This window comes from Leishmania mexicana, chromosome 6, assembly GCF_000234665.1.
Source record: "Leishmania mexicana MHOM/GT/2001/U1103 complete genome, chromosome 6".
NCBI classification, from domain to species: domain Eukaryota; phylum Euglenozoa; class Kinetoplastea; order Trypanosomatida; family Trypanosomatidae; genus Leishmania; species Leishmania mexicana.
In genome coordinates, this window is record NC_018310.1 from 238,154 (window position 1) to 263,742 (window position 25,589).

The 25,589-nt window shown below is 64.8% G+C and overlaps 5 protein-coding genes across 5 annotated transcripts; all 5 read left to right on the forward strand.

Moving 5' to 3' along the window:
• Nucleotides 1-1,946: 1,946 nt before the first annotated feature.
• On the forward strand, nt 1,947-5,945 carry LMXM_06_0670 (conserved hypothetical protein; the record flags this gene model as incomplete). The annotated part of the gene is made up of 1 exon (XM_003872031.1): nt 1,947-5,945. One exon carries the CDS (start codon nt 1,947-1,949, stop codon nt 5,943-5,945), a length of 3,999 nt encoding a protein of 1,332 aa, XP_003872080.1.
• A 1,404-nt stretch (nt 5,946-7,349) lies between these two features.
• Nucleotides 7,350-8,081, forward strand: LMXM_06_0680 (conserved hypothetical protein; the record flags this gene model as incomplete). The annotated part of the gene is made up of 1 exon (XM_003872032.1): nt 7,350-8,081. The coding sequence occupies one exon, from the start codon at nt 7,350-7,352 to the stop codon at nt 8,079-8,081; it is 732 nt and encodes a 243-aa protein (XP_003872081.1).
• A 675-nt stretch (nt 8,082-8,756) lies between these two features.
• Nucleotides 8,757-9,974, forward strand: LMXM_06_0685 (conserved hypothetical protein; the record flags this gene model as incomplete). The annotated part of the gene is made up of 1 exon (XM_003872033.1): nt 8,757-9,974. The coding sequence occupies one exon, from the start codon at nt 8,757-8,759 to the stop codon at nt 9,972-9,974; it is 1,218 nt and encodes a 405-aa protein (XP_003872082.1).
• A 1,141-nt stretch (nt 9,975-11,115) lies between these two features.
• Nucleotides 11,116-18,819, forward strand: LMXM_06_0690 (conserved hypothetical protein; the record flags this gene model as incomplete). The annotated part of the gene is made up of 1 exon (XM_003872034.1): nt 11,116-18,819. One exon carries the CDS (start codon nt 11,116-11,118, stop codon nt 18,817-18,819), a length of 7,704 nt encoding a protein of 2,567 aa, XP_003872083.1.
• A 1,057-nt stretch (nt 18,820-19,876) lies between these two features.
• LMXM_06_0700 (conserved hypothetical protein) lies at nt 19,877-22,084 on the forward strand (the record flags this gene model as incomplete). The annotated part of the gene is made up of 1 exon (XM_003872035.1): nt 19,877-22,084. The coding sequence occupies one exon, from the start codon at nt 19,877-19,879 to the stop codon at nt 22,082-22,084; it is 2,208 nt and encodes a 735-aa protein (XP_003872084.1).
• Between the last annotated feature and the right edge of the window lie 3,505 nt (nt 22,085-25,589).

Below are 25,589 nucleotides of genomic sequence, written 5' to 3' on the forward strand. Positions count from 1 at the left end.
CGCTTTCTTACTTCCACGCGCCGTTGCCATTCTCTTGTTGATTCGGTTGTTGATGACGTCGCATGTGAGGGGGCAAGAGAGGGGTGGGGTGGGGTGGCGCAGCACCTTCCTCCGGCCCTCCTCTGCCTGTGCGTGGGTGTGCGCGTGCCTGTACCGATGTTCTTGTGCTTCTTCTGTTTTGCCCCAAGACTGTCGCCACCACCGCTGATGTACGCCGTCTGTGTATGGTTGGTCTCTTAGAAACTATCTTCCCCCCCCCCTCGTGCTGCGATGGCGGGTGTGCATGCAGCACGCCCCTCCCCCTTCTTCCCCCCGTACCTCACGCATCTCCCCCCCTTCTACTCACCGCCTTTGCAGCTTCATCGATGGACGGATGACAAGTGGATGTTTTGGAGCTGGCGACGTCGTGGTAGGCCATGTACACGGTTGCGTTGTATGCAGCGCCTTCGTGGTGTGTGTGTGTGTGTGTGTGCGAGGGTGCGCGCGGGGGGAGGGGGAGGAGGAGGATCCATCTCTCGCCTTCTCATTTCACTTCACCGCATCTCCGTCACTGATGTCCGACCGCAACGCGCGTGTCTTTCATTCACCTGCCTTGCCTGCTGGGTGCGGCGGCATTGCTGTCCTTGAAGGCGCGCCTCGCCCCTCCTTTCCGTGGCGCCGTGCGGATGCAGGACGCGCGTGGTCGGTCGGCGCGTCGAGGCGTACGTATATGCTGACAGCCCTGCTGTGAGGGGCCACTCCCCCCCCCCAACCCCTCCGAACACCTCCTGCGCCCCTTCCGCACCTCCTCTCCATCCCTGACGACACACCCACACGAGCGCATCACCAAAATCCATTTCTTATTCAAAACGCTGGGGCCCCACCCACGCCGGTGCAGGAATCCCAGAGGTGCTTGGCACACACACACACACCCACACACCTACACCCACCTCTCTCCCCCTTCCCCTCCCCCAAATATATATATATATATACCGGAACAAAGCGGGAAAGCCCGTCGCGGGAATTACACGAAGCAGCAAGCCCACGCGGCCCGCCTCCCGCCTCCCCCCTACAAGCCAGCGCACGCATCTTTCTCTCTCTCTCTGTCTCGTCCCCCCTTATATCTATCACTCTATCCACCTGTCTCGCCCGCGCCTAAGCGTCCATCACCACCTCCTCCACGCCGTTGCTGTTGTTGCCTTCTTTTATCTGTCTCCCCTCACCTCCTGCGCACGTGTGCGTCCCTTGTCACGCATCGCGCCCACCCGCCCACCGGAGGAGGAGGAGAGCGTGCGTTCTTTCACATTGTTTGTCCGTACGCGTACCACAGCACACTTGTCGAGACGGGGTAAGTGCGAGAAGGTGCGGCGCGACACAGCGTGCGTGCGCTCATCACTCAACACACAGCACGCGCACGCACGCAAATCGATTGCTTCCTCGTCGCCTTGTCTCCTTCACTTTTCCGTGGCCGTGCCTGTGGGTGCCTCACTGCCGCCGCTACCACCGCTGCTCCGCACCCACAGACCGCGCACACAACCACCCGTCGTCGCCTGTAGAGGCATCGCCATCACCATCATCCGTGCTTTCATCATCATTACCGTCGTTGCTGTTTTCCATTATTCACAGCGCAGCCCGCATCGCGGCTGCTTCCTCAGCGCATTACATTGTCGGCGCCGTTGCCTGTGCGCTCCCTGCGCTGCACCTCTCTTTTCCATTCTCGCGCGTTTCGCTGCCGACTCTTACCACACCCCCAAGACGGGAGAAGGGGTGCAGTCGACGGAGGCGAAGCAGGACGTGTTGGGCAGTCCCCGCCCATCTCCCCCCTCCCCCCCCCCCCCCCACACACACACTCCGCCCCCGGTCTTGTCATCGTCGTTGCAGCCGCTCTGGCCAGCTTCGGTGTTGTGGCTTGCTGCTGGGTTGTGGCTCCCTTTAGCATCGATAGTAGTGAGGAATAGGGCGAAAGGATGGGCGGGGTCTGCTCACGTGCCACGACGAAGCGCGCGGAACCCGACCCGGGAAACGCGGCCGGCAAGGACGCCAATGAAAACAACGTCAGCTTGCCAAAGCCACCGGCGGCGAACGTTGCGCCGGACGGGAGCTCGAGTACACATGTTTGTTTCACCGACCGAAACGGTCGCGCCGGCAATACAGAGGCCGATGTCTCGGAGTGGCCGCTCAGTGGCAGCGCCTTGATCCGCCCCACCAGCGCTGACCCCCGAAGCAGCAACGCCGGCGGCGACTTCACCAGGAACATCGCCCTTCTCTCGGTGAGAGAGCCGCCGCGTGACGCGGAGGCGAAGACGAGCAGCGTCGACACCGCCATCGGCTCCGCCGCTAGTAACTCGACCTCGAACAACGGTGGGGCGTATCCAAGTTCGGCGCAATCGAGACCACGCTACGACACCTACTTCCCTCCAGGCCACGACGCAGGCATGCGGCTAGGGGCTGAAAAGTACACCGGTGTCGGCGCGAGCCCGCTTTCGGCGGTCAACTCACTCGATCTGCAGAGCTTCACGTCCACCGCGTCCTCCGGCAAGGTGAGCAAACCGCGCGACCAAGTCGCACGCCCCAGCATGGCGCAGCCGCGTGCGAACCCGATGATTTTCACGGACGACGACACGTCCGTGGTGGAGACGGCGAGCTCGGCGTTCGCCACGCCGAGGGAGCTACGCAAGAGTTTGAGCAGTATTGCTGGCCTCCCTCGCAACGCCTCCATCATCAGCCGCGGCAGCATGATGAGCCAGCAATCACACGGCTACAGCTACTATAACAGCAGCGCGACATGCACGGAGTACTGCCCGATGCCTCCGCCTGCGTCGCTCCCACTGAGCGCGGCCACAGCATCCCTCACCTCGGCCGCGGCGCAGCTTAGCCAGAGACAGCAGCGTCCACAGAGGCCGCCGCCCTTCTCCCCCAGCCAATCCTCCAACATGACCGTCACGAACGTGCGCACGAACCGGCAGGCGCTGGCGACGAGGAGCCTCGGCGGTGCAAGCACGCCGCTCACTCGACAGAGCTCCATCGTAGGGTCGGACTGCTTCCAAAGTTGCTGCAGCTACACCGACCTGATCTCGTCTACAGCTGGTCACCTGACTCCCGCCACCCCAGCAGGTGCGGCTGCAGAGGCGGACGTGCGCCTCCTCTCTGGCGGCTACCCAGCGAGCACCGCCGACAGAGCTTCTTCGATGGGGCGGGAGCTCTACACATGCCGCAGCGCCTACACGCCGTCCACTCATGCCCGATCACTCTCTTCTCCGGCGGCGGCCACCCACAGCCGAGGCGCGACTATGCTCCCCAGCGCGCTGCACGCGTTGTTTTTGCCCCCACGTTCCCCACTGCAGACCCCGCGTGGCGCCGCGGGGCCGTGGAGCACTCCGAGTGAGCAGCAGCTGCAGCAGAGGCGGCAAGACAGCCTCTACTCCGGCATCGAGGACGCGCCTGCGTCTGAGGACTTCTTCTCAGTCCCGCCGAGCGCCCGCGACCTCTTCCTCGCGCGGCCCTCCACCGCTGCATCGACGCCGGCCGACCGCTTTGTTCTTGGCAGGGGCCTCCCCAACACCGCGGCGGCAGCGGCGGCGAACACAAGCCACCAGAGCACCACCACCACGGCTACCGGCAGCGGTAGCGCAGCAAGGACGTCGAGAAGCGTAGAGAAGTGCAACTTTACCTCTCCCGAGTCACGTTACCCGTGCTCCTTCGGCGAGGCAGCGGCGCTGTCATCGTTGCGACCCATTTCAGGGTCCTTCCACTCCGGCTCCGCCCCGTCGTCGTTGTGGACGGACGCATCACTGCTGACGGCAAGGATGCTGCTAGAGCAGCAGCAGCAGCTCAGCCACGCGTCCGCTGCGACTCGAAAGAAGGCCGCCAGCCACGGCAAGAACAACAGCAGCGTCAGCGGCGGCGCCAGCAGAAAGGGAAGGCGGGTGCGGAAGCGGCGCTACCCCCGCGGCGACTTCCTGCTCAACTTGAATCCGCCGCCACAGGCGGCGCTTGGGATGGGGGCGGCAGCGACGAGCCAGGAGAACCCCTCGCCGTCGTCTACCTCTGCTGCAGATGCAATGGCGATGCCGCCGCAGCCGAGTGATGCCTCGAACATTGTCACGTTGGTCGACAACCACGGCATTGAAGCGACCTTTGCATCCTCCTCGACCGCGAGCAAGACGAGCAGGCGCAAGTCCGGCACCGTTGATGACCCTGAAGCCGCAAGGGGAGTACGGTCAACTCAGGCCTACGTCGAGGCCCCTCTGCCCGTGCGAGATGCTGCTGCTGCTGGTGGTGGTGGTGGTGGTGGCAATACCGCGGCGTTGCCCACCTCGCCCTCTGGCAGCATGAGCTCCTTCTCCACGGTTGCCTCGTCGTACCGGCACGACATCCTCGTGAGTGCGTCGTCGCAGGGTTCGCCGGAGGTACCGCAGCAGCGGCCGAGGCCGAAGAGCGATACTGCTCCTTGCAGGCGGCGACACTCCTCCCGTGGCGCAGGCGGTGGCACTTCGAAGTTGCGCTCAAAGGCGGCTTCCGCGACGTTCAGTGATTCCGCGGCACATGGCGGGATGGAACGCCACGCTCCGGCTGCCAAGGCCACCAAGGGCGCCGGCGCTGCTGCGACTGGTGCTGAGGCAACGTCTGCGTCATTGGTGGCGCCGCTCATGACGAACCCAAAGCCGTGGGTGCCGAACGGTAGATCGACGGCTGCTGCTGCAGCCCGTGCTGGCTCACGCAGCACCGCGGACGTGATGACCACTGTTACCACCACCACCACCACCACAGTGCCTCCTGGTGACCCCAGCCGTCGCTCGTCGCTGGCTCGCCGCAGCTCGACTTCAAACACAAGCGGCGGCGGCACCCGCGCCGTCACAGCCCCGGGTCGTACCGGAGGCGGGGCGCGACCCGCTTCTGCCACGGCGGCTGCGGCTGCCCGTCCCTCCCCTGGCGGCGCGGCCAAGCCTGGTCCTGGGAAAGGAGCGCCGCGGCGGACCTCGGCCTCAGGTTCCCTCGTGCCCCCGTCGCCCACCGATGCGCGCAAGCCAAAAGCGAAACGGACAGCAGCGGCCGCAGCTCCAGCGGCAACAGCGGCAGCCGCTGCCAGAGAACCGTCGGGTGCTGAGGAGTCCGAGTCCGTCGTTGAGTACTCCCTCGGTATTGACGCTACCATGGAGAGCGAGGGGTCAGGGGTGGATGTCGTGGACAGTGGCAGTGGCAGCAGCGACAGCGGTCTGCAGACAGCGCTAGGTGCCACTTGTCCACAGCAGCCGCCACCGCAGCAGCACGCGGACAGGACAGCAGATGCCGTAAAGGTCAACGACATCAACGATGACTTCCCGGCGCAAGAGCGCGTGCCGCAGCCGTGTGGCAGCAACGCAGATGACACTGATGAGGTACCTCTCGCGGGCTTCCGAGCGTCACCTGATGTCTCTAACGCCACGGCTATCACGTCGTTGGCGGATAGCACCTTCCTACAGCCGTACACGGAGGCGCAGCTGGTGACGATATTCGGCGGCTCCGCAGCTAGGCTGCACAGTTGTGACTGCAGCAATCAACACCTTCGGGTCTCCGACGAAGGTAGAGGCGGGGATGCCGCGGCCAAGGATGACGACAACTCTGAGGACGACCGCGCCGCACTTCCCGCCGACTCAGAGGTGGTGGTGGCGCACCGCGCGGTGTCCTCCACCGACGGCGACGGAATGGGACCGTACTCGGTCTCCGCAACCTCTGGTGAGGAGGTGATGCGGGCGGTGACACCCGGTAGCGCTGCACGGAGTAATAGCGAATTGCCCATCGCAAAGTACAGGGACGCATCAACGCTGGCGAAGGAGGATTCGGTGCCCACGGCGCTCGGCGTCAGCAACGGCGAGGGCAAGGGCGAGGCGGCCACCGATTACTCAGCGGTGGACATATCGAGTCACTCCTTTTCCTCCGGATCCGACTCGCACGCCTCAGAGGTGCAGGTGGTCACACTGCACTGATGACGCCGCGATCGAGCAATCGATGGCAGTTCACCGCCTTTTTCTGGGGCCGACCGCTCCCACTTGTTGAGTTTTTGTGTGTGTGTGTGTGTGCGCCGCCCCTCCCTCTCCATCCCTTGCTCCCTCTCGACGCATCTGTCCGTCGTTCACCTCGTGGCGTAACGGTGTGTGTGTGTGTGTGTTGAGTGGAAGCCGATGCTGCGGCTACTTTTTATTTATCTCCCTCTCGGCGTGCGTGCGTTAGCGTGTGCGTGTGTGTGTGAGCGCGCGTGTGCGCCCCGCCGTCAGCTCTACCTGATTCACGTTGCTTGCACTGAGTTCTGATGCCTTCGTCTTCCGGTCACTTCACTCTTCTTGAGCCTCCGCTCTCCCTCTGTGTGTCTCCGCGTGGCTGAGTGTGCGTGTGCGTAGCTGGCACGGGCGGTGCGCGCACGCATGCGCACCTCTTTCTCTCCCTCTCACCTTCTCTCGCTGTGCGCGCGCGCGTGCGTGCCTGGATGCTTGTAGGAGGTCTTCATGGAGCCGGTGCAGATGGGTGGGTTGGCTCTCCGACCGCACGAGCACCAGCGCACTTGCCCGCACTCAGGCAAAGGCAAGCACACACGCGCGTGTGCACGCTCGACACCAGCGCACATCTGACGTATCGCGCGGTGGAGGCGTGCAGGCGCGCATTTTGTTTTCTTCCCCTTGGCTATTTTCATACCGCTGCCCTCTCCCTCCCTCCCCGCCGGCCTGCGTGTCGGCGCGCGTGCTCATGTGCACAGGTCCGCCTCTCTCTCTCCGTCAGCTGTGGGAGGGAGGGGGGAGGGAGGGAGGGAGGCGGCATGTCGCGTCCCGTCCCGTCTCGCTCTGTCTCTGTGTGCGTGTGTGTCTGTCCTCTGTCTCACGTAGATAACGGAGTAACTGAAGAAGGCACCCTCAACTACTTTTGCTAAGAGGCTGGAGAAAAAAAGAGAGAAAACACCGCCGTGCATCCGCGCAAACGCACGCACGAATCTCTCTCTGTCTGTCTGTCTGTGTGTGTGTGTGTGCGTGCGTGCGTGCCTCACCACGCGCCATTCTGCACGCATCATGCGCTGCTCTCCTGCTCCTCGTACAACGTCGCGGCGTCTTCTCCATCTCCCGCCTTCCCCCTCCTCCTCTCTCACGTCGTCCTTCTGGCCCCCTCCCCCCCCTCCCAAAGTACAAGCGATTCGGAAGCGGCGAAGCCACAGAGTCTCTCCTTCTCTCTATCTCCGCGCGCGCGCGTGTGAGTGTGTGTGCCTGAGTGTTCTGCCGCCGCTGCCCCCCCTTCCCCCCGACCACCTCCATCAACGCCATCAGCGGGTCTACGGGAAGAGCACATTTTCGCAGGCCTTACTCACTTCCTGCTGGTCGACTGGCGTCTGTGTTACCAACGCAGCGATGGGCGCCAAGGGCTCAAAGGCGGCGCCTTCGTCATCGGCAGTGCCGGCTGCCACGACCCCCACTGGCGACAGCAAAGGCACGGTCAACCGGTGGGGTGGCGCGGTGAGCGATGCTAGCGACACCGACCTCGGCCTCACGCCAGACGCGTCGCTCAGCTCGGATATTATCACGCCAGAGGAGAACGCGGCGAAGCGCAAGGCCTACGCGCACCTGCAATCCCCATATGCGAAGCGTCGACCAGACGCACCGATGAAAGGGAGTGGCAGCCGCGGTAACAACGGGGCGGAGGCATCCTCGACCGCCCACGTGAACCTCATCGAGCAGATCTACAGCGAAGACTTCGAGACAATCGACCACATCCAGGCGCTGCGCCTGCCGCCCATTGTGGCGCAGCAGCTGCAGAGCGCTGTGCGGAGCGAGGCGGAGAGGCGCTGCGCGGAGGTGGAGAAGACGATGGCCCGCTGCCTGCAGGACAAGATGTGGACCTCATGGAAGTGCCAGAAGGAGCGCGACACGTACTACCACTGCGTCGAGGACACGGAGCAGCGCAATCTGCGGCCGGACCCGGCGAACCCGCACTCGGTCGACATGCTCACATCCTTCCGCTGGAAGTATACCCTCGGCGTCTTCCATGGCGAGATTACGGGGCGCAACAACATTATGAAGGAGATTTGGCGTGAGCACTACCCAGATCGCGAGTTGCCGCATCCGTGGGTGAGGGACACGTAAGTTGTGTAGGCGCGCATGTGCTGCGCGCCCCCCTCTCCCCTCCCCTCCCGCGTCGTCGTCGTCGTTGTGGCCAACCAGAGGGGGAGGGACGATGGGACGCGCCTCTCTCTGTCTGGCACCTCATATCCGTGCTGTTCCTTGTGTGTGTTCCCTTCCCTGTTCGCCGTCCGTAACACGTCCCACCTGTTCACATCCGCACTCTTCGCCGGCGTGACCAGACACGCAGTGACACCTCGAACAGAACGCGATGGGTGGCATACCGGCAGAGAAGGGCACCTGCGCGCTCGCGTGGGTGTGCGTGCGTGCGCGCGTTCGCTCACGTGTGTCCTCTCACACATGCTTGCTCTCCTGCCACGATACTCCGCACGCGAGCCGCCCTCTCCTGCCCCGCCTTTCTCCGCCGCCGACCTTTGCTTCTTGCGCGCGCGCGCTCTCGCCATCTCCTCTCGACCGCCCTGGTACTTGCTTCTTTGGTTCCTCCCTTCTCCCTTGCATTGGCTCGCTTGTGTGCGTGAGCTGATGCGGCCGATGCGTCGTTTATCCGCGGGCGTCAAGAGTGATGATGACAAACACCCTGCATCGCGGCAGCACTACCAAAGCTACACGGTATTAGCGTGAGAGCACATAGAAGCCTTCGGCAACGCGAGCCACCGTGTTCGCCCCACACCCCAAAGGATGATCCGCGTCTTCGCGAAAACGGACGTGCCCGTGATGGACATCATCGAGCTGCAGGGCAAGATCGTCATCACCGAGGAGGCACTGAGCTCCGCACGGGACGCTCAGGAGCGACGACGTGCGCCACGGCGTTGGCGACGCGGGAGCGGGGCAGCCAACAGTGGCACCGCGACAGGAGAGGACGCCAGCGGCACGGGTGATGATCTGTCGCCTCTCTCTTCGGCGCCGTCGTCATCGTATCCCTCCTCCGGCTACAGCAGCAGTCGCTCTACTAGCAGCACCGGTGACGGTGATGACGACAAGGGCGGAGATCGTGCCACGGCAGATCCCAGCGAGGTTGCAGCTGTCGTGATGCACCGGTATGCCTCGCACAATGGCGACGAGCAGTGCGGCGCTGCAGACTCGACAAGTGCAGCTGCATCAGCGCCGCGTGGCACATCGTCCACAGGCTGCTCTTCTTCCGCCGGCCCTCAACGGCCGCGACCGAACTCGCCCTCCGCCTCCCGTCGCGCCGCCGTCGTGGAGGTGCCGCTCGGCCACGTGGAGCAGGACCGCCTCGACGAGAAGCAATGCACCCTCTGCATCGACACGCTGCGGGTGCACGGCAGCCGGTCCAGCTTCAAGCGCCCGTGGCTTGTACTGCGGGAGTGCACGCCAGCGCGTATGCGAAAGCTGCGGCGGCAGATGGCACGGCCACAGATATCGCGTGATGTCACAGAGCCGCGCGAGTTGCTGGCGACAGGGGAGAGTGGTGGTGGTGGTGGTGGTGGGGGTGCAGTAGTCGCGAAGCCGGCCGATGGCGCGTCATCGTCGCCGACGGTGGAGACAACAGTACTGTTCTCAGAGTGGCTCGGGCAGCACCCAGACGCGCTCTCCCTCAACTCGCTTTTCCTCGATGACTTCACTACCGGTGAGGAGGACGACGTGAGCGCGTGTGGGCCGACTGCAGCCGATCTCGCATGTGCTGCGTCGGCATCGGCATCTTCGGGGAGAAGCGGTGACGGTGTCGGGGCACGCAAGCGCCCCCGCGAGGCGGAAAATGTTGAGGGCACCGCACTGGACGGCGCACCGCTCTCCCCTCAGTCACCACAGAGCGCCCCCGATGTCCCCTCCGCGGCGCAGACGACGGCAGCGACGGTGTACAAGGATTACGAGTTGGTCGGCGTTGTGCGCGGCTCCGTCTTGTTCAACTCCAAGCCGGCGCGTGTCTTTCACTGAGGACGCGGATTCCATGAGAGGCGTGCGCCTGTGTGCGTGTCTGTGGGAGGAGAGTCCTGGCGGGCCATGCCAGATCGGAGAGGTGGCGGCCGGCACCCTTCTGTTGATATATATATATATATAGATCTATATATAGATATACGTGGTTATGTGCGTGCGCCACGACAGCGGCTGACGTGACGACAAGCGGGGTAGAGGACGGCAACGACAAGGGGTCGCTGTCCCCATGTCGGTGGCTTCCTGCCTGCGTGCGCGCTTGCGGGACGTGGCTGCCTGTCCGTTGTTCTTGCCGTGTCGCCATGGTGGCGGGGAAGGCGCACGAGCATCATGTCCTACCGGTGCTCTTCCTCACCCCGCCTCCCCCTAAGGCGTTCACGCCTGCACGAAGAAGTACACACAGGCAGCTACGCAGGCATGGCTACTCCCCGCTGCGCTTGTGCGGAGCACCGAGTGGCCGCCGCCGCCTTCTCTCTGGACGCCACCCCTCCCCGCTCTTAGAGAAGCGAGCCCACCTCTGTTGTCGCCTGCCGTTCAAGGGCCCGAGGGTGGACGTCGATGGTGTGAGGCTGCAGAGGCGGCATCGTTCTTCTCATGTCCTTGATGCAGCGGACGTGTATGCCTTTTCTCTCTGTGTGTGTATGTGTGCTTTGCTCTTGCGCCATCCCGCCCTCTCCTCCTCGCTCACTCTCTCTCCATCGTGTAGTAGTAGCCGTAGCAGCAGGGTGTGCCTTGCTCAGAAGGCACGCATCCCTCACCACACACACACACACACACAAAGCACGCTTTCGGGGCGGTTTCCTTTTACCCCGTCTGCCATCTGCACCACTGCAGGCGCGTGCGGCGGCTGAGGCAGCCAAGAACAAGCTTGCTTCTACACCAGCGGAAGCCCGGCGACCCCTTTGCGACGTCGGTGAGAGCTCCCGCGTTAGAGGTACCGCCCCCTTCCTACCCCTAGCACCCGCACTAGCGCGTCAACACCGGATAGTGGCAAAACCCCACGGGCTCACGCCGCCGCCCTTGGCGCTTCGGTTTTCGCCGTCGAGACACCCGCAGTGGGGCTTGGCGCTGACCGACACCGCCGCCGTCACTGCAAGCCGGTCCTTCTCCGTACGAGACGACTGCCTTGAGTAGGTACGCTGCCATGGCCACGGCCACCGCTGCTGTAGCCGCTGCATACTCGGGACGCTGCGCCAGCGCGTGTGCAGCGCCGTCGCGAGCCCAGATATCGTCCTCCTCTCTGCGGACGGCTCCAGTAGCCTCAAACGGGACGCCGCTGCCGTGCGGTGACAGTGGAGGCAACGCTGTCCGTGCACCCTTGGCGCGTGCCGCGGCCACGATGACGGCGGCGGTTTTTCTGCCGGGCATCACCCCGCTAGATGGCGTTCTGCTCCACCGCGATGACGGCAGCCACTGGCGCATGAGCGCTTGTCGGGGCGTGGCAGGGCTGGGAGCGCTCGCCATGGCGTCGGCGATACGTGGAGCGTCCGCTGGCCGTCCCGCGGCGTTGCCGCTCGGGCACGCCGCGCGATATGCAAGCACCTACAAGGGACGTAGCGGCACCGGCGCAGAGACGTCCTCTCACGAGTCTTCAACGGAGTCGTATGCAGCGGCCGCCACGCACAGCCGCAGGCATGTCGCGGAGGAAAGTGGCGGCGGTGAGGCCGTGCAGACCACCTTCGGGTCGGCGCATCACCGAGGCCGCTCAGCGTCGCCCGCCACATCTTCTCGTCCTCCGTCCACGATGTCCCGCCACGCGTCTGCTAAAGCCGCTGTGACGCGTGGCGGGGGCGGTGACAGGGTCTCTGGTGCGGCGCTCGCGGCAGCCATCATGCGACATCACCGCCTTCACACATCCCTCCACTACCTCGCCATCTCCTCTGGCGTTGAGGTACCGGAGTGCGCCGGCGGTGCCTACCACCTCCAAGAACGGCCACCACCGCGCCACAGCGCCTTTGACACCTCTGCGGCTGCTGGCAGCGGTGACCATGGCGGCTATCTCACCCGCTCCCGCACCTGTGCTAACAATGTGCGTATCTCTGTATTCCCCGCGGCATCGTTGCGGCTTGCACCCGGCACCGGCGGCGCTTCGTCCTCTTCTGCTCTCTCACCCGATGACTGGTCTTCATCCCCGTCGACGTCGTCGGCCACTGCTGCCTGCGCGTCGCCGACGGTGCTGCATCGCGATGCGGCGCACCTGCGCGCACAGCAGTACGAGCCCTTTGACCGCCTCCTGCATCGCTACCTCGAGCGTGGCCACGTGGCGTACATCACGCAGCGACTCCTTCACCACCCTGATGCCCCCGCGCCGGCCATACTCCTCGACACGATCCTGCGGCATCGGCTTCCCGCGCCGTCGTTTGTATGCCAGGCGTTACTCGCCACGATACACACGGCTCGCCGAGATCGCAGCACAGCCGCCGCTGCGGGCTTAGCGCTGGACCGCGTTGCGGTGCGCCTGCGCACCGATGTGAAGGCCCGCCTGCTCTACCAGACTCCCCAGGTGCGGGCGCTGTTGCTGGAGGCAACACTGCAGGAGTCACTCTTCGACACCGCTGTCGATGTCGTGGCAGACATGCCGGCTGAGTGGATCACGCCGCATGCGTGGTCGCAGCTGGTGGTGATGGCCGGGAAGTCGAAGCTGCCGCACTCGCAGCTGCTGTGGCGACTCTTGAGCTTGCGCGAAGGGGCTTCGTCGACTTCGCGGAGCTCGTCATGTGAAACGCCGACGTCTGCGCATCCCGTTTTGACGCGTGCCGGTGAGAGCGCGCTCCTCGGCGCACTGCGCCAGCGTCCACTGAGCGCTTCTCCGAGTGCTGTGCACCTCTGCGACGTGGCGGCGACGGTGGCCACCACCGCAGTGCCCGATGGGGCGCTCGACGCCCGCGCGTGCGCCACAGTCCTCGCACCTTCGAACGGTGAGCTCGGAAGTGCCGTCTTCGCCGACGCGACTGTCGCCGACGAAGAGCTGCCCATCGACGAGGGGAGTGAGGAGAATGCGCAGCTAGCATCGGTGGGCAGCGAGGACCATCCGTCAGCTACACCGGTGACGGCGGTGGTGCCTGCAGGCAGCGCTGCAGGCGGTAACAACAGCGTTTACTGGTGCGCGGTAGGAGCGGTGGAGCTTGGCTATGCAGTGGAGCACCACAACGGCGACGCCACGCCTGCGGCGGGCGACTTCCGGGCCTCCGGTGCAGCCGGCGCGCTCTGCAGTCACTCGTCTTTCCAAGCATTGCTGGCGGATGTGGAGCGGGAGGGAGTGCAGGAGGGCGGCACTGTCGCAACGTCGCCGGCGACTCGGACGCGTGTACTGTGGGAGACGACAGCGCTGCGCATGATCAACTCGCGCCATGGCATCGTCTACGGCCTCAACGCTACGATGGCGGCCCAAGTGATGCTGCGCTGCGGTGTTTCCTTCGCGGCGCAGGCCTCGCCGCTGCTGGCGTTGCACGTGCTGCGCCGTTACCTGCGTAGTTGCCATCTCCTGCGCGATCAGGTGGTGACGGCACAACGCCTGGTGGAGGCCCAGCTCGAGGCGGCAGCGGAGGACTCTAATGACAGGACCTCAAGAGCTGTCACCACCACCACCACCACGGCCTCGACGGAAAACCGGGTAAGATCACGTCACCACGGCGAGAAGGCGGCGGCCGCTGACCCCTACCCGCGCCTCTCGCGCGCTGTCATGCCACACCCCGCCCCTTTCCTGGTCTTCTTCAAGGTGATGCGTGATGCGCGCGACGTGCTGGCGCACGCCGTCTACGGTGACGAGGAAGAGGACGACGCGGTGGCTGCGCTGTCCGCGGCGCGACGGTATCGTGGCACGGCCGCCGCTGCCGCCGGCCGGGCGCACGCGTCTCTACCGATGATGCACTGGGAGCTCGTCTGGCACGTGTTCCAGCAGCTAAATCGTGAGAATCCGCGCTGGTACACGCAGCTGGATGTGCCGGAGGCGGGCGACCTGTGTCTCGACGCGATGGAGGTGCTCTGTCACGGCGCGGATCCGTGGCTGACGCTGAACGTTGCACGTCGTGTGTCGGCCCGGCATATTATCGATGGCGTGGACATGTCGCTGTGGTTGCTAAATCGCTTGGACCCGTCGCACCACACTGATGAGGCCCGCGAAGTCGCGCGCAAGCTGTTCCGCTGGCTGCTCGTTGACGTTGGCGTGCACGTGCAGCCGCCGCTGCATCGCCACCTCGTCCCCGCCGCGCGAGCGCTGATCCGGCTCGGATTGCAGGAGGAGCTGAGCACCCTGTACAACGCCGTGCTCGACAATGTCTTTCTGTTGACCTCAGAGCACCGCGACGCCTTCATTCACGTCTTGCGCGACCTCATCTGCCCCGCCTGCGCCAGCGTACTGCCGGAGGCCGACGTGTACGTCGACCGTGCGTGTCCGAACTGCATGGCGGTCGTACCAGCGAAGGACGCCGACACCATCCCGAGTTTTCGACTCTCGGCAGAGCATGTGGAGCGACGACGCGCACAACGCAAGCAGCGGCGACAGCGGACTCGCCAGCGGCTCTCGGCCAGTGTGCGTCGTCTGCAGCAGGGCGGCGAGGGATGGACGAGCCGCGACGTCGCACTGTACCATCCGCCACGCGACGCGGCTGATATTCTCCGGTGGCACCTCAAGAAGCGCGACGGCACCGAGCAAGGAGGAGAGAACGGAGGGCTTGACGTGCCGCTGTCGTCGTCGCTGCTGATGGCCACCGGTGCCGCCGCAGAGGCACCTTTAGTCCCTGGTGTCTCCGTGTCGGCCGAGTTGGCGCTGTTCCCCGTTGCAGGTGGGGCGGCGAGCGGTGTGGAGGTACTGGGTGTCCGGGCCGCCATGGAGGAGTCTTCGCGCCGGCTTGAGCTGCAGCGCGCCGTACGGCGGTACGTGCTGGCGCAGCGCGGGGTGCGCGACGTCGCAGACGACGGCGCCGCATCGCGGGTTGTCTTCGCGACACACCCAACAACTCTGCCCGTCTCTGCACAGGCGCTGGATGCGTCGGCACACAAGTACTTATCCACGGCGGCGAACGCCGTCGCGGCAGCGGGGCCGGCATCGATGTCTGCGCAGGCTGTTGACGGCGCCTGGGTGTGCGTGTGGTGCCATGAGAACAACACCGAGTGGAGCAGTCGAGTCCAATGCAGCGCGTGCGGGGCTGAGACCGGGCCGGCAGCGCCTTGGCGGAGGTTTGCGTACGCGGCAGCGAGCGGCGATGTCATGGAAGAGCTTCGCGGACGCATGTCAAACTGCGAGGCGCGTCCAGTTGACGCGATTGTGGCCGGCTACTTGTTGATGCTGTACCGGCGCACCTTTCAGTTGCGCGCGACGCCGGCGGATCAGGACCGTCTGCTGCGGCTGGTGGAGGTACTCTGTCGACTGCAGGAGCGCGTGCTGGCCGGCTACGTGTACACGAGGCTCATCCCTGTTTCTCAGCGGCGCCTCGGCATCCCGCTGTCCTCACTGGCTCAGGTATGTGGCCAGGATATGTCGCCTGCTTACCAGGCGCTGACGCAGGCAGCCCTGACCGGGCCAGACGCGGACGACATCTTCTTCAACGCCGTCCTCGGCGCGCAGACGTGCCGTGCCTGCTTTGGCCAGCACGACTGGCGCCTTTGCCCGATTTTTACCCGAAACTTTGCCACGTCGGAGTCGGCGGCCGGGGAGGGCAGTCGGCGCACCACCATCAGCCTCAGCCCGGAGGAGAAGCAGCGCGCTGTGCTGGAGCGACTGTCGCAGCGCATCCAGCAAGCGGTCGCGTCACTGTCGCCGTCCGTCGCGGAGCCCCAACCCGAGCCAGAGCCCGCGTCGTCGTCATCTTCCCCGCCGGTGCTGCTGCCGCCGGGAAAGCCGAGTGCGCAGCTTGTCGTGGACGCCTACACGGCCTTCGTATCCTCGCCTTTCCGCGAAATCTTCGCTGAGCTGCACGCATCCGACGCGAACCGTCTGTCGCTGCTTCTGAGCCGGGTGCAGCAGTACCGCCGCGCCGCGTTCGTCCTCTGCCACGTGCCACCGCCGCAGCGCGCGACGGAGGCCTACCTGCGCATGGTGCACTACTTCAACGTCACGGAGGCGGAGGCGCTAGCGCTGCTGGAGCGGCCACCGACACCGACGGCGCCGTCCAAGGGAGCCACCACCAGCGGCAGCCGTGGCACCGCTCCCCCCACCTCGGCAGCGAGGCATGTTAACTTTGTGCAGGTGACGCAGACGTGCTGCATGTGCCTTGACGCACGCCATGCATCACACGCGTGCCCGCGCCTGGACGAGTGGCTGAAGGGGGTACAGCGTCTGGCCCGGTCTGGCAGCGGCAGCACCAGCAGCGGTGCCGCTGGGGACTCTTCGTTGTCACCCGCTGCCGCAGCTTTACTCGACATCGAGGGCGACGCGCGCCTGCGGCGGCGACTGAAGGCGCAGGTGGACGGCTGGACCACGGCGGGACCGGAGCGGCTGCATGCCTTTTACCGGTACTTGATTGCTCACGTTGACCTTCTCCGGCCCGCGGCGTTCGTGTCTACCGGCGCTGGGCAGCAGCCCGCTCGCCGACGTGCCGACTTGGACGACCCGCTCGTGTACGCCGTGAACAAGTCGATAGCGAAGCTGTCCGCGGTGGGACAACGTAGTGGGACGTACCGCCTCTACGCACACGCGCCGGTAGAGTGCGTGTCTGCTGCGACGACGGCGGCGGTGTTGCGCATGAACGGCTTCTCGGACGAGAGTGTGCGGGTGCTGCTGACACGCGCGTCTGCTTCCTCCACCGACGGCACCACGATCGAAAGCGACAGCGACAGCTTTGCCAGCTCTCGTTGCACTTCTCTGATGCAGCACGCCCCGCTTGCGGCTCGCACGGCAGCTGTACCGGTGCGGCAGTGCTGCCTTCTCTGCTTCTCGCCCGATCACGCCTTCGTGGAGTGTCCAGAGCTGGCAGCGGCGTCGACAGAGGTGGAGCGGCTGCTGCTCGTGCTGCGCAACGTCGCCGGGATCGCCTGCGTGCACGACGGCATTGGTGCGGCGGCGGCGTACGTCTACAGCGAGTACAACCGCGGGCGGCTCTCGGCGGACATGATGCGCTCGCACCCGGAGCTTGTGACGGAGCTGTTGACGTTGACGCGCCGCTGCTTCGCCACGCGCCAGCTGCACCACGGCGTGCGAGTGCTGCGGCGTATTCCAGTAGAAATGGTGCCGCCCGACGCCGCCTACGTCGATCTCTGGCGCGCGGCTGGCCTGCCGGAGGCTGAGGTGGAGCAGAAACACGCGCAGCTGCTGGCCCTCTTGGACGCGGAGGCGGTGCGGCCGTCCATCGACCCGCTGCCACCGCGGCCGACCTACACGAACGCTTTTTTGTCGAAGCTGAGCCGCACCCTGCACGACGACTTGTGCCGGCACTGCTACGAGCACGGCCACACCATCGCCACCTGCCCGCTCTTCCATGCGGAAGTTGGTTTCGGCCGCGACTACGTGGCCGCGTACCGCATGAGCATGATGTCGGAGCAGCTGGATCGTGCCTGGCAAGAGGCGTATTTGCTGAAGCTCGTCGACTTCTTCGCCGCGCACTACCTCTTCATGCCGTACCACATCGCAGGCGTGGCGAACGCCCTGAACGCGATTGCCTCCATGTGGAGCTTCCGCGGCGAACCGGGCATTGCGGTGCGCCATCTGCTGCGCATCCCGCCGGCCTACCGTCGCCGGCAAGCCTTCAAGCACATCCTGCACTGTCTGCGCGTGCCGACGGCGGAGATTACGAAGCGGCTGGGCGACTTCTACTTTGCCCCCGATGGCAACGCCGCGGCGGTGGAGCAGCAGCAGAAAGGTAGCGGCTCACCCAGCATAAGTAGGTACCACGCACAGCAGCAGCAGGAGGTGGTGATGGCACAGCATCTACTGTTGCCAAAGCCCGCCATTCGCGATGTGGCGCGCAGGCAGGTCTTCGATCAAATCCCGGCGGCGGTCGCGGCGCTGGAGGAGAGCGAGGAGCGCATGGCGGAGATCCGTGCCCGTCACGAGCGGCGTGGCAGTGGCGGTGGCGGTGGCGGCATCACCGCGGAGGTGCGAGAGCATCTTCTTCGCCAGCAGAAAAGCGAACAGCCGGGCCGGCGTCCTGCAGAAATCGGCGACGCCGGCTTGCCGCACGCCGCGGCATCTTTTCACGCCCCCGCGCTGCGGAACGTCATGCAGAGCGGCGACATTGCGCAACTGCGTGAAGACTTCGACCCGATTCTGTCCGAGCTGGAGGACGCCGTTGGCATGAAGCTCGGCAGCCGCCACACGCTCTTCACAAGCACCATCGACATATTGTCCGCTGCTGCTGCGGCGACTGCCGCCTCGAGCCCAGCGCCGGCACCGCCCTCGCCATCAGCGCTCTCAAGCTCGGCTTCGCCCAGTGCCAGCACCGGCAAGAGGAGTGGCATAAACGCGGCAGCGCCGTCATCACCAACCTTCTCGCAGGCGCTGGAGGCGGAGGTGGTGACGGAGGTGCAGACGCGCCACGCTCCACCGCGTCGCCCCGGCGCCACAGGAGACCGGTCGCACAGCTTCCGTCAGCCAAGCGCCACCAAGGCGCCCACGACTTCGTCCGCTGCCGCTGCTGCTGGTGCGGCACCGTTCTCAGAGAGGTGCCAACCTCAGGCGGGAGAGGGTGATGCTTCCAAACCCGCGGGTGCGTCTCGAGGGCGCAGCAGCGGCACCGAGGACAACGACCGTGGCCGTGCCAACATGAGCGGCAACGGCAGCCGCGCTGGTGATGGCAGGAATGAGCGCCGCGACGCTCGCGGCTGGCACGGCAATCACGGGCGAAGCCCTCGCCATCACGGCGACCGCTCCCGCCATCACGGCAACCACCGCAATCGGAGCAGCGCTTCGTAGGGCAACGAAACAGCATAGAGGGGAGCGACGCCACTCAGGTGAGACCGGGGGCGCACTTTGGCGACTCTTAGGTCAGTCTACACAAACAAACACACAGGCACAGGCACAGGCACAGGCACATGTATATATATATAGGTAGGTTAGGTAGATTAGGTAGATCGAAGAAGGTGCGCAGGCACCACCCCGTCACCGTCACCATCTTCCCTTCTCTCCGTTTATGTGTGCGAGTGTGTGTGTGTGTTTCTAACGGGAAAATAAAATCTAATCGTAAATCTCGTGTGCTTCGGTGACTCCTAACCCGAAGTCCTCCCCCCTCCCCCCTCGCCACCACCACCACCACCGCCACCGCCACCGCACATCGACAGCAGAGCTTGCACGTGCAGCTGCAAGCATCCACACGTACGTGCACACAGAGGTATCTATGTATCTATCTATATATGCATGCGTGCGTGCGTGTGCGCGTGAGCGCGTGTGTGTGTGTGTGTGGCCTTCCTCGAACCCGAGAAAGAAAGGGGGAGGACGACGACCTCACGGCACAGAAAATTGTATGCGCGTCTCGGTCGCACTCCTCTGCAAAGGAGGCGGCGTGCACACCCCACACGCGCGCGTACCCTCCCCCCTTTCCCCACCCCGCGTCGCCGCCGTAGCTGCGGGCTGCAGGGGTCACGGACACTCTTCCGGCACTGCCGCTCACCGTGCCGTTTCCTTTCACTGACCACCGACTTGCCTCCATCTCTCCCTGTGCTCCTTCACGGTGTCACGACGCACGCACACCCACACACTCGTTCGTCGACTCGGTTCATCATTGTCATCACTCACTCTCTCTTGCTTCCACGCGCACGTGCAGTCTCTCTCGTCTTCTGCGACTCTCCTCCCCATCACCATCACCAACACCCCCGCGGCTGCCGCTTGCACGACAACCGTCCGGTACCCATCACAGTCGTTGCCTTCCCTTCCCTTCCCTCTGACCAGATCTCTTGCCATCTCTGCCTTCTCTCCCACTCCCCCTCACTCTCCCCCCACTCTCCCTCCCCCGCCACCACTTTGGTACGCCGCAATGCCGAAGGCTGTTGTCACGCTGACCATTGTGAAGGCGGAGGCCCTCGTCGCGCTCAACCCTGGCGGCACGTCGAACCCGTTCTTCACTGCCACGATCGGTGCCCAGAGCGTGACGACGCCGGTGGTGTGCAAGACAGTGAACCCGGCCTTCAACACGACCTTTACTTTCTACGGCTGCCCGCTTCCGGCCATGTTAACGCTGCGCGCCTTCAATAGGATCCAGTTTGTCGACATCGAGGACCCGCTCGGCACCGCCACGGTCACCCTCTTCGACGTGCAGCCGGAGACGACGAAGGTGGTTCAGCTCAGCCACGGCGGCGTCGCGGCGCTGGCGCAACGCGCACTCAACGGGTGCGGCGCGGTTACCATCACCTACAGCGTCGCGCCGATGCCCGCTGAGGAGGAGGACGACCCCGCCGTGGAAAAGTCGGCGTCGAAGCCGAGCAGCCTGCCTTTTTCCACCGCCGCGCCTATATCCGTGCCCGCTGCCCACAACATTGATGGCACCGGCCCGGTGTCTATTCCCGTTGCCCCAGTCCCGCGTGAGGGCGCCGCCGGCACGCTGGGCTCCGTCACGCACGGCAGCAGCAGCAGCCTGCTCGCCTCCGACCCCAGTGCCACGAACCCGGCCGCGACCACCGCGAGACTGAAGCCGACCGAGGGTGCGACGGCCGCTGCCATGGAGGGCGCCGCCCCGTCTTTCCTGGTGCTTGGTGCGACGCCGCAGCAGATAAGCCAGCTTACGCCGCCCAGGCTCACGCCTGCTCAGCCGCCGGCGACCGCCACCTACCTCGTGCCGCAGGTAGCCCCACCCCCGTCGTCTCCCGCCACTATGAACATGTCCATGAAAACGGTGCCGACGAACGGGTACGAGAGCTACGCTGTGCAGGGCGCGAAGCTGCCGCCGCCGATGCCCGAGGAGGCCGCCGCCGCCGATCAGGTGCCGCCATCCATGTCAGCGGAGTCTTACTATGCGAACAACACCGCCCACAACGCCTCCGCGGCGCCGCCATCGAGAACCGCTGACGCGCAGTCTTTGGGCAGCCTCTCGATGCTTCCGGTGGCGCCCAACATCCCAGCCTCAACTCGCTTCGCCTCCCTGCAGGAGTCCACGAGTGCCGCGCTTTCCTTTGATGCCCAGCAGCAGACGGCGTCCGCCAGCTCCCTGTACACCAGCGCAGCACAGGCCCCGGCCACGGCGTCGCAAGCGAAGCTGCTGGTGATACCACCGCACATCAACGGTACCGTGACTCCGACGTTCTTCCACGGCTCACAAGCCTCGTCTCTCGAGGTCTCGCGCCTCCCCTCCGCCGCCCAGCTCATGGCTTCTACGAGAAACCCAAGCGACAGCTTTCCTGCGCACGCCCCACCACCGCCACTGGCTGGCGCGCTTCCGGTGGCGACGGCACCTCAGTCGCCGCCACTTGGCTCGAGCACGACCAGCAGCCTTCGCTCCACCCCCGCTGCGCACTCTGCGCACAGACGCCACAGTGCTGTTCACTTCGCGGGCAGTCCGTTTCCTGCCGAGAACTTCGCTGCACCTTCGTCCGCGTCGACCTGTGCTGCTGCTCGCCGTGGTGTCGCACCGGTGTCCGCGACCGCCGGCCTGCAGCAAAGCTCTGGCGCTGGCGCCGCCTTTCCCAGCGGTGCCGACCGCTGCGCCACCTACGCATCGGCGTCTGCGGCCAGCGGCACCACCTCGCCGAGGCGCCGCAATCCCCGCAGCGAGGCCGAGCCCGGCGCCGAGGCATCCGCCATTACATCTGCCTCGCAACTCTACGCTGACAAGGAGTACCTGTTTGAGGTCGCCGCCACGGGTGCTGACGTCGAGGTGTTCCAGAGGCTCCGCGAAGTCGATCCCACCCTCACGAACGGCTTCCTCGAGTGCTTGGACTACTCGGGCCGTAGCCTTCTGCACATCGCGGCGTGGAATGGACAGCTGCGCGTGCTGCAGATCCTGCTGTGCCCCCAGCCCGCCGAGCCGATGATTGACCTGCGCTCTGTTGTGGCGGCGAAGAGTGGCAACACGATTTTGCACGCGGCAGCGTGTGGCGGTCAGGCCGAGGTGGCGCAGTGGTTGCGCTACTCGCACCCCACGGCTGGTCCGCTGCTGCTGTCGATGCACAACGCCCGCAGCATGACGGCGGCTGAGTGCGCCATGGAGGCAGGCTTTCCGCATGTGGCACGCCTGCTGATGCCTAACTGAGCACCGCTCTTGAACCATTTCTGGCCACCCTCAGCCGTGGGTGGCCAGTGGAGCACTCTGCACAGTTTGAAAGGGCGGAGGCAACCGGCCAGGTGGGTGGTCTTGAGCACCCGTAGCAACACCGCAGCAGCGACGGCGCGTCTATCCACGGCTCGCACACGTATGCGCGCATACCTTTGTGCGTATGGGCGCGTATACGTGTGTGCGTGCCCGTGTGCCCGTCTCTCTCTCGCTCTCTTGCTCTGGCTCTTGCTCCCTGTCTGTGCGCCGACTTGACGCGTGCCCATCCCTCTCCTTTTACATTTTACGTGGCCGAATGACACACACACACACACACACACACACACACAGAACACCCCCTCCCCACAACACCTCCTCACCCACTCCCTCACGTTGCCGCCACGTCCTCGGATGCGGTGTGCGGCGTCGTTCCTGCTTTACCATGGGCGCACACACATGCACGCATGCATACGCATGTAGACACACGGGTGTGCGCACGTGTGTGTGTGTATCTATCCATCGATGCACACGCGCTAGTTGCTGGCGATGTCGGGGATGCGTCCGCATGTCTCGCGTGATGCGCGGACTTCGCGTGCGTGGATGTGGGTGTGCGCTCGTGCTTTTATCTTGTGGCTGCTCGCCCCCCCTCCCCCCTCACCGCTGGAGCGTCTTTACCATCGCACCTGCACATCTCGCTCGCTGTCGATCGATATCACGCTCCGCCCCGCCCCGACCCGCCTCACCATTGTTTCGCGCTCGCTCTTGCTTGTGCAGCCGTGCAACACGCACGTGCGTGCATGTGTCCTCGCAACGCCAAGCCTTGCTCAGCTCCTGCACTTCACTTCGTCGACGCGTGTTCCCTGGCGTCGATAGAGGACCGAAAAACAGAGCACACCCACACACATGGCACACGTGCATACCGTACCGAGAACAGAGAGTGCGAGCGGGGGACTGTTGCGCGCCCTCGTACGGAGGAGGACGGGGCCTGTGGTGGTGGTGGTGTGTGGTGGAGACAGTGGACACATGTGGACAAGGAAGTGGCGTCTCTCTCTCTCTCTCTCGGTCGGCGAGCCACTCCATCGCGCCTCCCTCTCTGTGCCGGGTGGGGCACCTCTGCGCCGTGTACCTCGTGAGGTGCACCGTCGCCATCATGCCTGCATGTGAACGGGACGCCTGTGTCTGCGCGTGAGGGGGTTACGCGGCACGACGCCAATAAAGGAAGTCGGTGAGGCAGCAGCAGCAGCAGAGAAGACGGGTCGTACAGCGGAGGCCGACGGCGGTTGAACGCTGTGTGTTGCCGAGGCTGTGCGGAGGGGGAGCACTGTGCGCGCTCACAGTGCCGGAGACATCCGAGGAGAACACACAAAGGCCATAACAAGGGAAAGCGACGGTGCGGTGCCGGTGGAAAACCGGGGAGGGCAGCGGATGGCGACGTGGGAGGGTTAGGGTTAGGGGGTTGAGAGTACGACAGGGAGAGAGCGGGAGGTGGCTGTAAATCTGAGAGACGCGCACGCGTGCGTGTGACGTCCTACTGGTGCGCCTGTCAGTGCCTGTGAAAGGGTAATGCGTGGCCGAGGCAGACAGTGGCGCAGGCTTAGGCGGAGGGCGGCGGTGGCGGCTCCGTGCCTCTTCTGCGCGTGCCCCGTTTTCGACGTCTTTCCGTGCCCGCGACTCCGATGTAGCTGTCATGATAGGGAGGTGGCGGCGAATGGAGCAGCGAGAGAGCGAGGGAGAGCAAGCGATCGGCGTCTGCCTGTGCGCCTTTGTGCGTCTGGATAGGCGCGCGCGGCGGCGGCGGCGGCGGCGGCGGCGGGGGGGGGGCCTCACGGGAGACGTTTCTTTTGGGTCGCTGCTCGCTCGCTCTCTGCTATACCCCTTTCACATCCTTTTCTTTCATCTCTCGCACACAAGTGACATCTACGCATGCGCGTCATCGACGCCGCTCTCTGCGTCTTTGGAGCGCTTTTTCCTTCGTCCGTTGCTGGAGGCTTGCGCGCGCGTGCGTGCGTTTGTGTGTGCACGTCGCGCTCCCTGAGCTGTCTGTCTGTGTGTGTGTGTGTGTGTGTGTGTTTCTGGATAACTTCGAACCCTCCCCCTCCCCCTTTCTCCTTCCCCCATTGACATGGAGAGAGAGGGAGAGCGAAGGCCGGCGACCGACTGATGGCGGCGGTGATGACGGCCATCCAGTGGTCCTCTCTCCCCTTGATGCTTTTCTCCGGTGTTGGTGCCGTCCTCCCTCCCTCCCCCTCGCACTTCGTTTTCCTGTACATGCTGGCTGCGTCGTGTGGCGCTTGCGCGCGTCTGTCCACCACTCCTCCCCGCCGTGGAGAGCTTCGAGGGCGAGTGAGGCAGTGGTGCAGGCGCACCCTACACCCGGCCCATCCTTTGCACAAGGACGAGTACGGACACACAAAGGGTGGGGTGGGGGGAAGGGGCAGGCCGGGTTATGGTCTTCTGCTCCCTCACGCACTCGCGCTCTCCATCTCCCGCCTTGACTTGCACGACTTGGCCTTGCGTCCTCCTCCCTTCCCTCTGTGTGCGTGTGCTCACAGCCTTTTTTTATATATCTCTGTCGTGACGGTGAATGTTGTTCATGGTTGCCGCGATTTCTACTCCTCTCTCTCTTGCTGCTGTCGCCGGTGTGCGGGGCGGCGCCCTGTCTTCGTGCCAACGCGTGCGTGGCATCTCTCGCATAGATGATGAACAGCTACGTGTCTGCTCATCTCTTGGCCGGTTTCACTGCTCGTGTGCGCGTTTTTGGAGGGCGGCAGGGCGCATCAGTGGGTGGTGGTGGGGACGAAACTGGCCTCGCCGTGTCCTGCCCCGCAGCCTGGCGCTGCTCTTCTCACTGCCTCTGGTGGACAGGTGTTGCTCTGCAGCTGTGCGGGTGCGCGAGAGCATACGTGCGTGCGTGTGTGCGTCCCGCGCTCCCTCCCTCCCTCCCTGTGTGGACGTGGTGCTTGACCTGCATGCCTATCTCTATATATACTCCCTCTGTTGTTTTTGTGCGCCCCTCTCTCGCGTGCCCCCACGCGCTCGTCGGCGAGGCTCCCCGCCGCCGTCACCGCCTCTCCGTTCGACCCCCTGTGCACTCACAAGGAGCTGACAGCGTCCGATGGCAGCAAGCGGTGAGAGGATAATGCGCTCCATAGCGCGAATGGGCGTTGGGGGTTGGAACAGGCTGCACGCAGGCAGCAGCACACGGGCACGAGCAGGCACGCATGCGTGTGCGCCCAAGTAACGATGAAGCTACGAGGCAGATGCTGCCACACCGAGTCAGCAGTGAGAGCTACAGAGAGCGAGTGAGCGACCAAGCGAGAGAGTGCGGTAGCAGCAGCGGCTTGGTGTGTACGGAAAAAGGATACATGCACGATATCATGCAGGTGGCTGAGAGGGAGCCGCGGGGGGTGGGTGGGTGGGTGACTGCGGCTAATCAAACTGGGCGCGAGGGGAAAAAATAGCTCAAGCCGCCACCCCCTTCCTCCCCTCCCTCCCTCCCTCTCTG